This window comes from Monopterus albus, unplaced genomic scaffold (genome assembly GCF_001952655.1).
Source record: "Monopterus albus unplaced genomic scaffold, M_albus_1.0 scaffold49.1, whole genome shotgun sequence".
Taxonomy (NCBI): Eukaryota; Metazoa; Chordata; class Actinopteri; order Synbranchiformes; family Synbranchidae; genus Monopterus; species Monopterus albus.
In genome coordinates, this window is record NW_018127929.1 from 2,229,043 (window position 1) to 2,240,657 (window position 11,615).

General features: G+C 41.4%; 3 protein-coding genes across 9 annotated transcripts; 2 read left to right on the forward strand and 1 right to left on the reverse strand.

Moving 5' to 3' along the window:
* Nucleotides 1-121: 121 nt before the first annotated feature.
* Nucleotides 122-988, forward strand: hcar2 (hydroxycarboxylic acid receptor 2-). Its single transcript, XM_020600849.1, has one exon. The coding sequence runs from the start codon at nt 122-124 to the stop codon at nt 986-988; it is 867 nt and encodes a 288-aa protein (XP_020456505.1).
* A 1,278-nt stretch (nt 989-2,266) lies between these two features.
* On the reverse strand, nt 2,267-6,389 carry LOC109960650 (zinc finger protein 79). Its single transcript, XM_020600904.1, has 2 exons — nt 6,169-6,389; nt 2,267-5,690 (listed from the first exon to the last, which is right to left on the reverse strand). Exons 1-2 carry the CDS (start codon nt 6,365-6,367, stop codon nt 4,087-4,089), a joined length of 1,803 nt encoding a protein of 600 aa, XP_020456560.1. The 5' UTR covers nt 6,368-6,389; the 3' UTR covers nt 2,267-4,086.
* Nucleotides 6,390-6,495: 106 nt separating this feature from the next.
* LOC109960651 (uncharacterized) lies at nt 6,496-11,526 on the forward strand. 7 transcript variants are annotated; one of them, XM_020600911.1, is made up of 8 exons: nt 6,496-6,583; nt 7,423-7,508; nt 7,614-7,720; nt 8,021-8,030; nt 8,856-8,980; nt 9,912-10,615; nt 10,908-10,986; nt 11,125-11,526. In XM_020600911.1, the coding sequence occupies exons 6-8, from the start codon at nt 10,088-10,090 to the stop codon at nt 11,502-11,504; spliced, it is 987 nt and encodes a 328-aa protein (XP_020456567.1). In that variant the 5' UTR covers nt 6,496-6,583; nt 7,423-7,508; nt 7,614-7,720; nt 8,021-8,030; nt 8,856-8,980; nt 9,912-10,087; the 3' UTR covers nt 11,505-11,526. The 7 variants fall into 7 exon arrangements, with proteins under 7 accessions (XP_020456567.1, XP_020456566.1, XP_020456564.1 ...); XM_020600910.1 differs by lacking the exon at nt 8,856-8,980; XM_020600908.1 differs by lacking the exon at nt 8,856-8,980 and having other exon boundaries at nt 7,614-8,030.
* Nucleotides 11,527-11,615: the final 89 nt, after the last annotated feature.

The following is an 11,615-nucleotide window of genomic DNA, read 5'->3' on the forward strand; positions in this document are numbered from 1 at the left end:
TTCTTATTTGTCTGTTGTCTCTAACATCTCAACTTGATTGTGTTTGTCTGACCTGTTCTGTTCTGCCAGGTCTCTGCTCCTCTGGCTGGTGTCCTCTGAAAACGTCACTCTCTGATTCATCATGGAGGTCTTACACATCAACTCCTCTGTTCTCATTGTCTTTTACAGACCCCTCAACATCACCACTGGTGAGCAGACACTATACGAACAGTGCAAAGACATGCCTGCCGTTCTCATTTGGTACCTGTGCCTGCAGTTCTTTAACATGTTCGTTGGTATCCCGGCCAACCTCATGGTGCTGTGGCTCATCCACAAGAACAAGGGAGACTCCTCCACCTCAGATATCTTCATCCTTCATCTGGCTGTGTTAGATGTATTCTTTTGTGCCGTCCCTCCTCTGGAGCTGACTAACCTTGTCTTCATCACCACCAAAAGCACCCAGTGCATCCAGCGCTTCTTCGATGGAGTGATAGAATCCTCACTACTATTCCACTCTTGCATCTGCCTGGACCGGTATGTGGCTGTCGTCCACCCCATCACCTTCACCAAGCTCAAGGACCGCAATCACCGAGCAGTCCTGGTCACGGTGATCTGGCTGCTCACCCTGGCCTATGCTGCTGCTAAATGTGTGGGCAACATCACTCACTTTTACATTGTCTTCGCAGCAATGATTCTCACAGCATTCCCCTTCATGGTCTTCTGCAACATTTCCATTCTCAGGGTGCTGCGAAAGTCTGGGCCCGGAAGAGACGAGATGCACCCAGTGAAGAAGAGAGCCTTCAAGATTGTGCTCCTCATCCTGGCTATCATAATGTTCAACTACTTACCACTTGTTGTACTATTCCCCTTTAGGAAATACTTCTCTCCTGATGTGTTTCGTTGCTATATTCACTATATCGCGTTTGGCTTGATGGACCTCAGCAGCAGCATTCAGCCTTTGCTCTATTTGTCCAAGGAAAAGCTGCCATGGTGCCTCAACTGTTGTTAGACCAGTATAATGAACAACCAATAGGGACACATGCAAGTTTGCTTTTTCTCTGTAAATGTGTTGCAAAAGCTGTCATGTCATGTGCTGATGTAGTGAAATACAAGAGAACGAGCTGCTTGATGAGATATTCACAAATGCTAATTAAAAAAATATGTAGCATGCAGTGGAATGGGATCTGGATAGACGGTATAGTATAGATAATAGATGGATGGATGATTGTTAAAGTGCGGTCATTTCACAGGCATGAAGTGCCAAATAATTGCTGGTCCCAGCTTCTCAAAGCCGATCTTTTCAGTGTCTTTAGTAAACCAGATGTTTTTGTTTTTGGACAGAAAATACAATTTGATGAAGTCACCCTGGGTTCTGGGAAACTGCAATTTTCCCCACTATTTCCCAAATTTTCAGACTAAGTAATTCATTAAAGAAATAATCAATAGATGAATTGATAATGAAAATAATTACTTGCAGTACTAAGAGATACTAAATCACTCCTAATTGATGATAGTAAAGGTGAATGGAATTTATATGGTGTTGCTTAAAATACTCAGAATCCCACATTCAACAGTGACTTGTCATCCCAGAAGCAATATGGTGGTTACTGGGTAATTCACAGACTCTGATTAACATCCTTCTATTGAAGAAATATGTCCTATGAAAACATATCTTTTGTAATTTGGATGAACTGAATCTTTAAAGTGCCTCTCAGTAATAGCCTACTCAAGGACCTGTAATGTCAATATCCGTCCATCCATCCATTATCTCTACTGTGTATCCTGACAAGAGTTGGGGCTGGGGTGAGCCTGGAGCCATTCCCAGCTGACATTGGGCGAAAGGCAGGGTACACCTCTCCTACGGGCCATTTAGAGTGGCACTGTCAATATATGACAACTAATACACCTGTTGACAATGCTATAGAGAAGACACATAAAACAGTATATCATCTAGTAGCTGCACTGGTGCTGAGACATTTAATGGGTCTTCAGAGGTAAGTTTGACTATTTGTTGAGTTCACTTGATGTTGGCATTATGAACAAACAGGACACATCTCAGCCTCTATGGCCAGAAACCATTTTATGCCCAATCATAAGAAGTGATTAAGCAAGCATCTGCAAATAAAGAGGAACCACTGAATTATATACTGTGTTGTATTAATTTGTTTTTCCAGGTGCAAGAAGTGTAAAACTTTGAATACTGGTCAATATAGAAAGAATTTATCCTGCACACTTCCTTTTACTTCAAATAAAATACACCAATAAAGGAGAAAAGAAGTTTTGTGTGTTTCTCTTTAATTTAGACATAAAACATAAATTAAGTTACAATAAATTCCTAGAGGCAAACACTCATTTTTATATACACTGTTATCCAGAAAAAATCAACCAGCTACCACAACATACATGGTCAGAAACATGAAACTTTGCTCCTGTGTGCGTTGTTTGTTCACAGTTAATGGTATTTCCTGGTCTTACAATGAACAAGCTCCACATTCTTCCATATCAGCATCACTTGACAAAACAATTATTCATCACTGAAAACTGGTCAATCAACACTGAGAATCATACATTCTTGCCAGTTCAATGGATCAAACTGCTGCCTGTATAGTTAAAGCTATATACAGCATTACAGTAATGAACTTCACCTTACACACTGTCTACCTCTCTGGCTACCAAGTGCATACATTTATCCAATTAAAAAAAGATTACATTGCGACCCATTGCTGGCTCCTGTGGGAAAACTGAGTTTTCTTCACAGTGGTATCAAAGGTTAGGACCAGCTATAGAACATAAATACTTTAGCAGGGATGAAGTCATGAACACACCTCACCAATGCCACAGGCAGGGCCTTCAGTCATTTTTCTTTTCCTATCAAGCGTTTCAGAAACACACTACTGTACCAACATTTTGGTAGGATTGTTTTTTTAAGGTCTCTTTTTTTATCTCAAGTTGTGAGAGAGAGAAGCCTACAAGGAGAATGTTAGAATTGATCAATCAGGATCAAATAATTAAACATACAGCTAAATATATGGACCTAGCTAAACACAGCAAATATCAGACAACACTGTATTGCACTGTAGCACAAATATCACAAACAACTTTCTTGCCGGGGCAAAATAATCTTCTTCTGGAGCTTTCAATCCCAGCACACAACCCTAGGACATTGCAGGGGGCTATACTGCCAGAGGCCTGATGTTTAAGGTACCAGGGAGACACAGAACACTCAGACATTATTTTACTATTTTAACTTTCACTGTGATGATCACAAGATAAAGAGTAGAAATATGATGTTCGTGTTACAAAGTCATCTACCATAAATATATCCTATCATGTATCTGACCAGATGATGTTGCATTGCAGCAAAAGTTTGGCTCAACCTTTCTGCTGTTTTTCCGGTGCTCCCCCGGTGCAAATGGACTGTTTCTATTCAAATTGATTAGGGGCTGTGTATTTTCACACAGGTCCAGTGTTGGTCTGAACTGGACTCTGCTCTAATACTATTTTGTAAAATCACATACAACACTCATTCTGAACTTTTAGGCCCAATCCCAATTCACCCATTGCCCCTACCCCTCTGTTTTGTGCATTCACATGTAGTGGTAGGGGAGTGCAGATTTTCTTTAGGACTGAAGGGTAAGGTGAAGTGGTAGGGCTTTCAGAGGCAGACTCAGAACTGAGTGGTATGAGGCTAACATACAACAAAAGTTAACTGCAGTTGATGCTACATACCTCAAACAAACACCAACACTCCTTGGTGTCAAAAACATATTCCTATTGGCCATATTCCTATCCTTGCATTTTTCTTATTTGCTGTTGAAAATCACAAATTCATGCTTAAAGACCACACAAGAGAAATCACAACAGCTGAAGATGGCATTGTGTGATTCAAAATTTCTGACAGCAACCTGTTGTGTCTGTTTATTTAATCATTGTCATTAACTACTGATGACGCATAGAGGTCTTGAAGTGTTGTTGCTTTTTATATATATTATTTAGATAAGATTTCAACCACTACTTCTTGAGAGTTAACTCAAAGAGAGGGAGCTGAGGTAAATGAGGGGTAAGGATAAAAAATAAGAAATGGGATTGGGCCTTAATAATTTGGCTTTAATGTCTATCAGTGGGGACTGAAGGTTGGGCCTGGTTCGTTTCAGCCTCCTCTGTGCTTCCTTCGCTCTGAGCCTTCTGCTCTTTGGCTGCATGCATCTTCAGGTGCTTCTTAAGGGAGGACTGGTCCGTGTAGGTCTTTCCACACTGGCTGCAGAGGAACACCTTCTCTTTGGTGTGGACCAGCTCGTGCCTCTTCAGGTGGCCCGACCTGCTGAAGCTTTTGCTGCAGTATGAGCAGCTGTACTCCTTCTCTCCTGTGTGAGTCCTCTGGTGGAGTTTCAGGCTGCTGGCCACTGTAAACTTCTTGCCGCACTCATTGCAGCTGTACGGTCTTTCTCCTGTGTGCATCCGCATGTGTATGGTGAGGTGGCCTGCCTGGCTGAAGGTCTTCTTACACAGCTCACAGCTATAGGGCCTCTCTCCAGTGTGAATCCTATAATGTGTTTTGAGGTCACCCAAGCCATTGAACTTTTTCCCGCACTGAGCGCAGCAGTACGGCTTCTCACCAGTGTGAATCCTCTCATGTATACGTAGGTTCCCTGTGTTGCTGAATGTTTTGCCACACTCCTGGCAGCTGTAAGGCCTCTCCCCAGTGTGAGTCCGCAAGTGGACTTTGAGCTGGTTGTGCTCATTGAAGCGCTTTCCGCAGTGTGAGCAGGGATACGGCTTCTCTCCAGTGTGGACGCGTTTGTGTATTCTAAGCTGACTGGGATGGGCGTATGTTTTACTGCAAATGCTGCAGCTGTAGGGTCTTTCTCCTGTGTGGGTTCGCTTGTGGGATTTGAGGAGATCAGCTCGGCCAAAGCGTTTACCACAGTAGCTGCAGCAGTGGGCCTTCTCACCGCTGTGAGTCTTGATGTGGATGTTGAGCGAGGCTGCTCGACTAAATGTTTTGGGACAGGTGGGGCAGCGTAAAAAGTTGTCATGAATCTCCAAAAACTCATCTGCAAGAACAGCAGGTGAATCATTCTCCTTATGTATCTCCACTTCTGGCTCTACAACCTGTCTACTCACTCGCTCGGGATATATTTCTGATTCAGGGTAATATCTCAACACATGCTTTAAATCCTGGTTAGAGAAAATGTCACTGTCATCATAGTGCAACAGCCCGTTCGGCTCCTCCTCCTCTGTCTTAATGAACTGTCCATCCTGAATGTAGCTCTCAGAAACAATGGTGACTTTGATGGCACCTTCACTGCCACTGGAATCTTGTTCATGGTCTGAAGAGGGCAGCAGAGGTGCATATGCATCATGGCTGTCACAACTGATGTCTGTGCTCTCATTTTTTATTGGCCTCATTGTCAGATTGAGTAGGGATGAAGGTTGGGAGAGGTCAACAGCACCGCTTTCATCCAGGCCAGACTCTGATTTTAGAGATGTCAAGGTTGTTGTAGCCGCACCTGCCTCTGTGATGTTTACACATGGTTGTTCTACTGTGTCATTAGTCTGCAGTAAAAATGAGGCAGAGGACACGCTCTCTCTCATTTTGTCTTTGTGCTTCCTCCAGCAGCTCTTCTTGCACAGGCCCTCTGTGGAGCTGAAGGAACAACTGGTCCACTCTGAAGCTGAAAACTTCTTTGTAACATCATGCTCATGTTTATCTGAAAATTCAAGACCACACACACACACACACAAAACATGAACAAAACAGTACAGACTGTGAACCTGCCATACACTTTACGCCTACCAAGGTGGAACTCAGTGGAGCTGTGGATCAGAAACAAAAGCAATGAGTTGATAAACACAAAAATGCTCCATAGAGCTGTTTCAGTTCATTTGTATATTCACTTCTGTATCCACTGTATCCACTCATTGATCAGTTCAGCTTTAAAGTGAGGATGCTCAAAGGCACCCTGCTGATTTTCACTGTAAGCAATCATGGGCTGAAATAAACGTAACTTTGCCTATTACACACACGACTTAGACTACATGTCAAAATATGCATGTTATATTTTGTAGTGATTGAATAATCTACTTAATCGTTGCAAAACATTTACACAGCCCTATTTTGAATGAAGTGAAACCTGCACGCTGGAACAATGGGCTACTTGAAGCTACACTGACTACAGACAATCACACCTCTCGCAGCAGATTCTGTACTCTTCTGTGCAAACAGCAGTCGCTTCAGGCCTTCGTTTTCCGACTCGATCCTCTGTATCGTGCCTTGGTACTCGGACAAAGTCCGGTCCACTGAGTCCAGTATATCGCTCACTGTAGCTTTAAAGATCTCATTCAGCGAAGACTCCAGGAAGATTTTCAGGTCATTCGACTTGGCCATGCTAGAAACAGCGGCTGTAGCTGTAAACAACACACTGATTGGTTTGTACAGCGCTCAAAGTAACGTTGCCTAGCAAAAAGTAGGTACGGTAGGCAACTCTGCTGCCGTGTGCGGAACACTGACTACAAACAGACCACGAAAATGACGACGAAGAAAAGCTGGTTTTGTTTCGCTCACAGCGCCCCTGCCGGTGTGGCGTGGATTAGTCGGGCACAGGTGATAGCAGGGATACGTTACTTTGATACTGTTTACACTATAACTAGGGTCATAAATAGTGTTTAAATAACAAGAACAACTGCAAAACATAGCAGCACTGCTAGTTTGCTATTAGTAGAACCAGCTATTACAACCACTTAGCAACCAACTTAACTATTGTAGATGTAAGGATGTTCACATAACGTAAATGCTAATGCTTAGTGTTGTTACCAATGGCTAATCATGCTAATGGTTTGTGTACAATGTTTAACGTTACTTAGCTACAAACTAAGGACACTAAGGCACAAAGAGCTAATAATAATACTAATCAATTAAATGTGTTGATAATAAAGAATAACTGCGTTACGTTACATAATATTAACTTACTGGGTTTATTCTAACATTACACTTGTTACTAGAATAACTTAGTCTGCGTTAGTTGGTACGCTGAGCTAATAATTTGACTGAAATGCTTATATGGAAAATAAGCTTAAGGACAAAAGTTAAAAACTATGACGATTTTATAAAAAATAGTAATCATATGCATGATTCATTGATCAGTAATTCTAAAACAATGTTTTATTATTTTAAGTGTTTAGGTACATTAAATTAAGGCAGAATGAATTGATTTAAACCAAATTTAACTTCAAAAATGAAAAACTGAATCAAAGAAGAATGTAATCTTGTTGTTTATATAAGCCATCATAAACACGGCCTCATGTCTATGTTAAATAGGCTTTTCTGCCTGCAGCTAGACACCAAAACTATAGTCCAAAAGAAAGAGGCATTGCCAATGGCTTATACACACTGAATCTGGACACCTTCTGGTTTTACCACATTGTTCCTGGTGACATTTGCAGGAATGAAGCCAAGCCACTCCTCTCACCTGATGTGTATGCATGCTTGCATACCTTCAGGACAGCAGGCGTAGGCTGAGGCCTCTCAGGTATCTCATCTGCCAATCACAATCTGATTTTTCTTCTTCTATGTTGCTACTCAGCAGCTTTCTCATTCTTTCCCTCCTCTAAATTCTCCCCTTGTTTTCCCTCAGCCATATTTGCAGACAGGCGAAAAGGACAGAGGGATACGGAAGTCTGATCTTGATCTATGCAAAATCGACAGGAAGCTTCAGCAAGAAGGAGGAGGACCCGGTCCAGAGTAGGACTTGTGTCTTGCATGCATCTTAATGCGACACCACAGACTAAAAAACTGCCTGGTTGAAAGAGAGCGGATGTGAGGCGTGTGAGGCTTGTTTGTTGTGCGCTTCAGGTTCAGACAAATCAACTGAGGGGTTGTTTGTGCACTTGTGTGTGTGTGTGTGTGGGAGAATGTGCCTATACATGCACAGCTCTGTGACAGCAGTATAAGCCCAGTATAACACAGTGATGTGTCTTTCCCTCCCGCATAACTTGATTTAAAACCTCACATGCTGGCTGATCATATGATGTTGCTTTCAAGACTGCAGGGGGTAAGTCATGCTTTGCAGCTGAAAAGATTCTTCCTAATGAGATTATGTTTTAGTCCTTTGAGATTTGAAATTGTTCAAATTCATGTCTGTGCCATGTTCACTGGTGGTAATGAATGAAATACTAGGCAGTGTTTATCTTTTGTAACATACATTTTAAACTCATGTCACAGCTTTCACTTTACCCAGACTGGTGGTGTTCCTCATTTTAGTTTGTCCTCTCTGTTATGTTTTATTTTTGTACTTCTCCTTTAATGAGTTAAACCACCCTTTCAAGCCTGTGATGTGCTGTATAAACTTCCCTTGTACTGTAAGCCACTTCTCTTGGTAATTCCCTCTTTGGGCGGACTGCAGTTTGCAGAGAAAATTTGAATAAACAAAAACATACTTTAAGTTAAATGTAAGTAATATTACACTTACCTTAAAGTATGTTTTTGTTTATTCTAATTTTCTCTTTTATGAAACAGAAAAATGATTCTTTCTGAAAATCTTGGCAGTCAACAGTGCTGCCAAACGTAACATCACTCACAGGATTAACTGTGTTATCATGTCAAACAGCATGAAACACATGATCTCTGATTATTTTATTAAAGAGGAGGAATAGCTTGTAATCGGTGCTGTATGAGGTTGGAATGGTCCAGATTATTTTAAATTTCACCAAGTTTTTCACTTGAAAACCTCACGTGAGACAATTGTGTATCTTAAAAGTTTTAATATGTGAAGTTTCAGTATCTCCATTCAGTTTGTTTCTAACACGAGTGGTTTATAGATGGTCCTCTTTGCTAATCCTTGTTAACTCTTGTACATGCATTTTCTGCACCCTAAAAGGAACTGAGAAGTGAGCACCCACACAGGAAATGTGGTCAAAGTCTGTCCCGGATGTTGGTTGCATGACGTGAATAGAATAATGAAGACAGTCACAGAGATGTTGCAAAAACATGTGGCAGAGAGAGGTACATTAAGTTGAGATCATATCGAAGGTTAAAGTTGGTGGCAAAGAATAAGCTATGAGTGACATGGATGATATGTTATTGTTGATGCTCAGTTGTTGGCCTTGATGTTGTTGGGAGAGACGGCCTTGGTTTGTCTCTTTATTAGTAGTTTAGTCTCTTTAAAAATATTGTTTTATCCATCATTCAGGGTCACAGTGCAGCATGGTTATAAAATGATAAACACAGGACACAGACAGTTAAACCGTTCAACCCCACCCTCTCTTCTTCATCCAGACAATCTGCCTCAATTTCTTTCAGTCTTTCTGTATCCTGCTCACTTGTTTAGCTGATTTTTTTGTGCCTGTGGTCAGGAAGTAGAAGTGTGCTTCATGACATTTCACTTAAAGTCTGTTGCACTGCATATCTGCAGTGCTGTGCAAAAAAAAACAAAAAAAAAAACAGAGAAATTTGGACTAAAGAACAGACAAACATCTTCTCCATGCTGGATTATGTTGATGTACAAGTGGTGAGTGTGTTGAGTATTTTTCTGAAACCAGGGCTGCAAATGATTTATTTAGTTTTTGCTCAGACTTATGTAATTTAAAATATCCTCAGTAGTTTTAATTATTTTTTTTTCATAGATGAATAGAAAAGAGCCACTGTAAAGACAATCCTTATACTGTATAGTTCATCACTATCACTCTACAACTAAACATAGTAGAGTATTATGAACTGCTTTTTTTGTCTATTGTTAATCAGCTGCTCCCCCTAAATATTCTCCAAGACCTTTTGTTTTTTTTAAACATGGTGCTGAAATAGTTCACAGAACACTTTGTTGTTTTTGATTATGCAGCCTTAGTGTTTTCAGGTCACAGGTGTTTCTTGTGTTGCTTGAGATGGAGGTGTGATTATATATTTTCGAACACTAATGGGTTGTGTTCTTTGGTCACAGATCTGTAAATGACGGGACTTGAGATTGTATCATGCTGCAGGATGTCACAGTTATGCAGCCTTACAAAATGAACATCCTTCATACAGCAAAAGAGGACAGTTAAGCAACATCAACAGCTACGTATTTCACTGAAACTCATAAAACCTTGACAACAGATCTGACTGAGAGAGACAGCAATGGAGGAGGAAAACTTGTGTTCCTTTCTTCCAGATATTACAGAGTCAGACTTTCAGCAGCCTCACCCAGACTCAAGGGCCTCTGCAGATCATAAGTACATCAATGGAGAACAGGAGGCCATTGTTTGGGGTGAGACGGAAGTGCAGATAAACCAGTCGCACATGACAGATCAACTTAGTCTTTCCTCAAAGGCAGGACAAAAGATTCCTGAGGAGGCAGAAGAGTGGGAACAAATAGTGTGGCCAGTACGCCCCATGACCTGCACCAGTACTCCGCTCTCCTGTGCCACAGTACAGTGGGACATGCCCGGCGTCTCTGTGGAAACATATTCGCTCATGAATGACAGCAGCTTGGCCAATAAGCTGGACTCCGGTGGTGTGACGTGTCGAGACAGCACTTCCCCATCACCTCACCAATCTGAAGATGTTAATGCTGAGCTTTTTGTGCTGGAGGAGAGAGAGGAACATGATGGGTCTAATTCACAGCTTCTGAGCTCAGTAATAGAATGGACAGGAAGCAGCTATGAGGTATGTGATGTGTGAAGAGAGATAAGTACAGAGGTGTGATATTGCCATGCTGCACTTATTTGGAATTGTCTATTTCTGTATATTTATACACCTTTACAGTTTCCTATTTCGACTTTTTTTTCACCACCTTTGTCTCTGTTCAGTAGATGTTTGGGTTATTGTAGTAGGCTGAGCAGATGTGGGTGGAATGGAACAAACATAATGTTCAGATGAGGCTGGGAGAGAGGTTTGATACTCATGAACTCACAGCTAGCCACTTTTTTCATGTTTAATGCCGTGTTGCAATTTCCAGCCATGTGACGCAGCAGCCCAAGAGTGGATGACACACGAAAAGGAAGATTCAACACACCAACTTTTAAAAAGTAATAATAGTATGTATTTATTACTCAAACCTGTGACTCTAGGTTCCTAGAGTTGCTGCAGCATTAATCGTTTGTTTGTTTAAATTAGAGACGAGTTCAGATCTAAATATAAAACTCATTTTTACCCACTTCCTCAAAATTTCCCAGAAATCCCACTGAGGACAGACTCAGAAGAAGAGGAGGGGCACTGGCTAACGTCAGATCCTGTTGAAACTGTGGACTTAATCAATACTGTTGAGGAGACTGAAGTCTCAGAGGATGGGGTGGACAGTTTTGTAGATCTAAAATTAGAAGAGGAACGGGGGGAGTCTGTCTTTCTGCTGACTGGACAGGGAAACTCTGAGGAAGAGCAAACTTCAGTAAACGGTCTTGGGACTGAAGAAGAGACTGAGAAGGGAGATGAAGTAGAAGAGGAGCTGAGTGAGAAGGGAGATGAAGTAGAAGAGGAGCTGAGTGTGACAAATGTGTCCTGTACTCAAGAAAGTGACGAAGAGACAAAAACTGTCTGTTCTCTGAGCGATGTGTGAGTATCACCGACTTAAAAAAAGGGAACAGGAAGTGTGTTTTAACACCGAATGCTTTCTTTATGCTTTAGTTATAACAATAACTACATAAGAACATTGACTACAGTGTGACTT

Excerpts from the sequence above, each read along its gene's own strand:
- hcar2 (XM_020600849.1), top strand. The coding sequence starts at position 122 with ATGGAGGTCTTACACATCAACTCCTCTGTTCTCATTGTCTTTTACAGA.
- LOC109960651 (XM_020600905.1), top strand. The coding sequence starts at position 7,462 with ATGCTTGCATACCTTCAGGACAGCAGGCGTAGGCTGAGGCCTCTCAG. Across the intron at positions 7,721-10,121 it reads GGAGGAGGACCCGGTCCAGA|ATATTACAGAGTCAGACTTT; the intron begins GTAGGACTTGTG and ends CCTTTCTTCCAG. Across the intron at positions 10,987-11,124 it reads ACTTTTAAAAAGTAATAATA|AAATCCCACTGAGGACAGAC; the intron begins GTATGTATTTAT and ends AAAATTTCCCAG.
- LOC109960650 (XM_020600904.1), bottom strand. The coding sequence starts at position 6,367 with ATGGCCAAGTCGAATGACCTGAAAATCTTCCTGGAGTCTTCGCTGAAT. Across the intron at positions 5,691-6,168 it reads TACAGAATCTGCTGCGAGAG|ATAAACATGAGCATGATGTT; the intron begins GTGTGATTGTCT and ends TTGAATTTTCAG.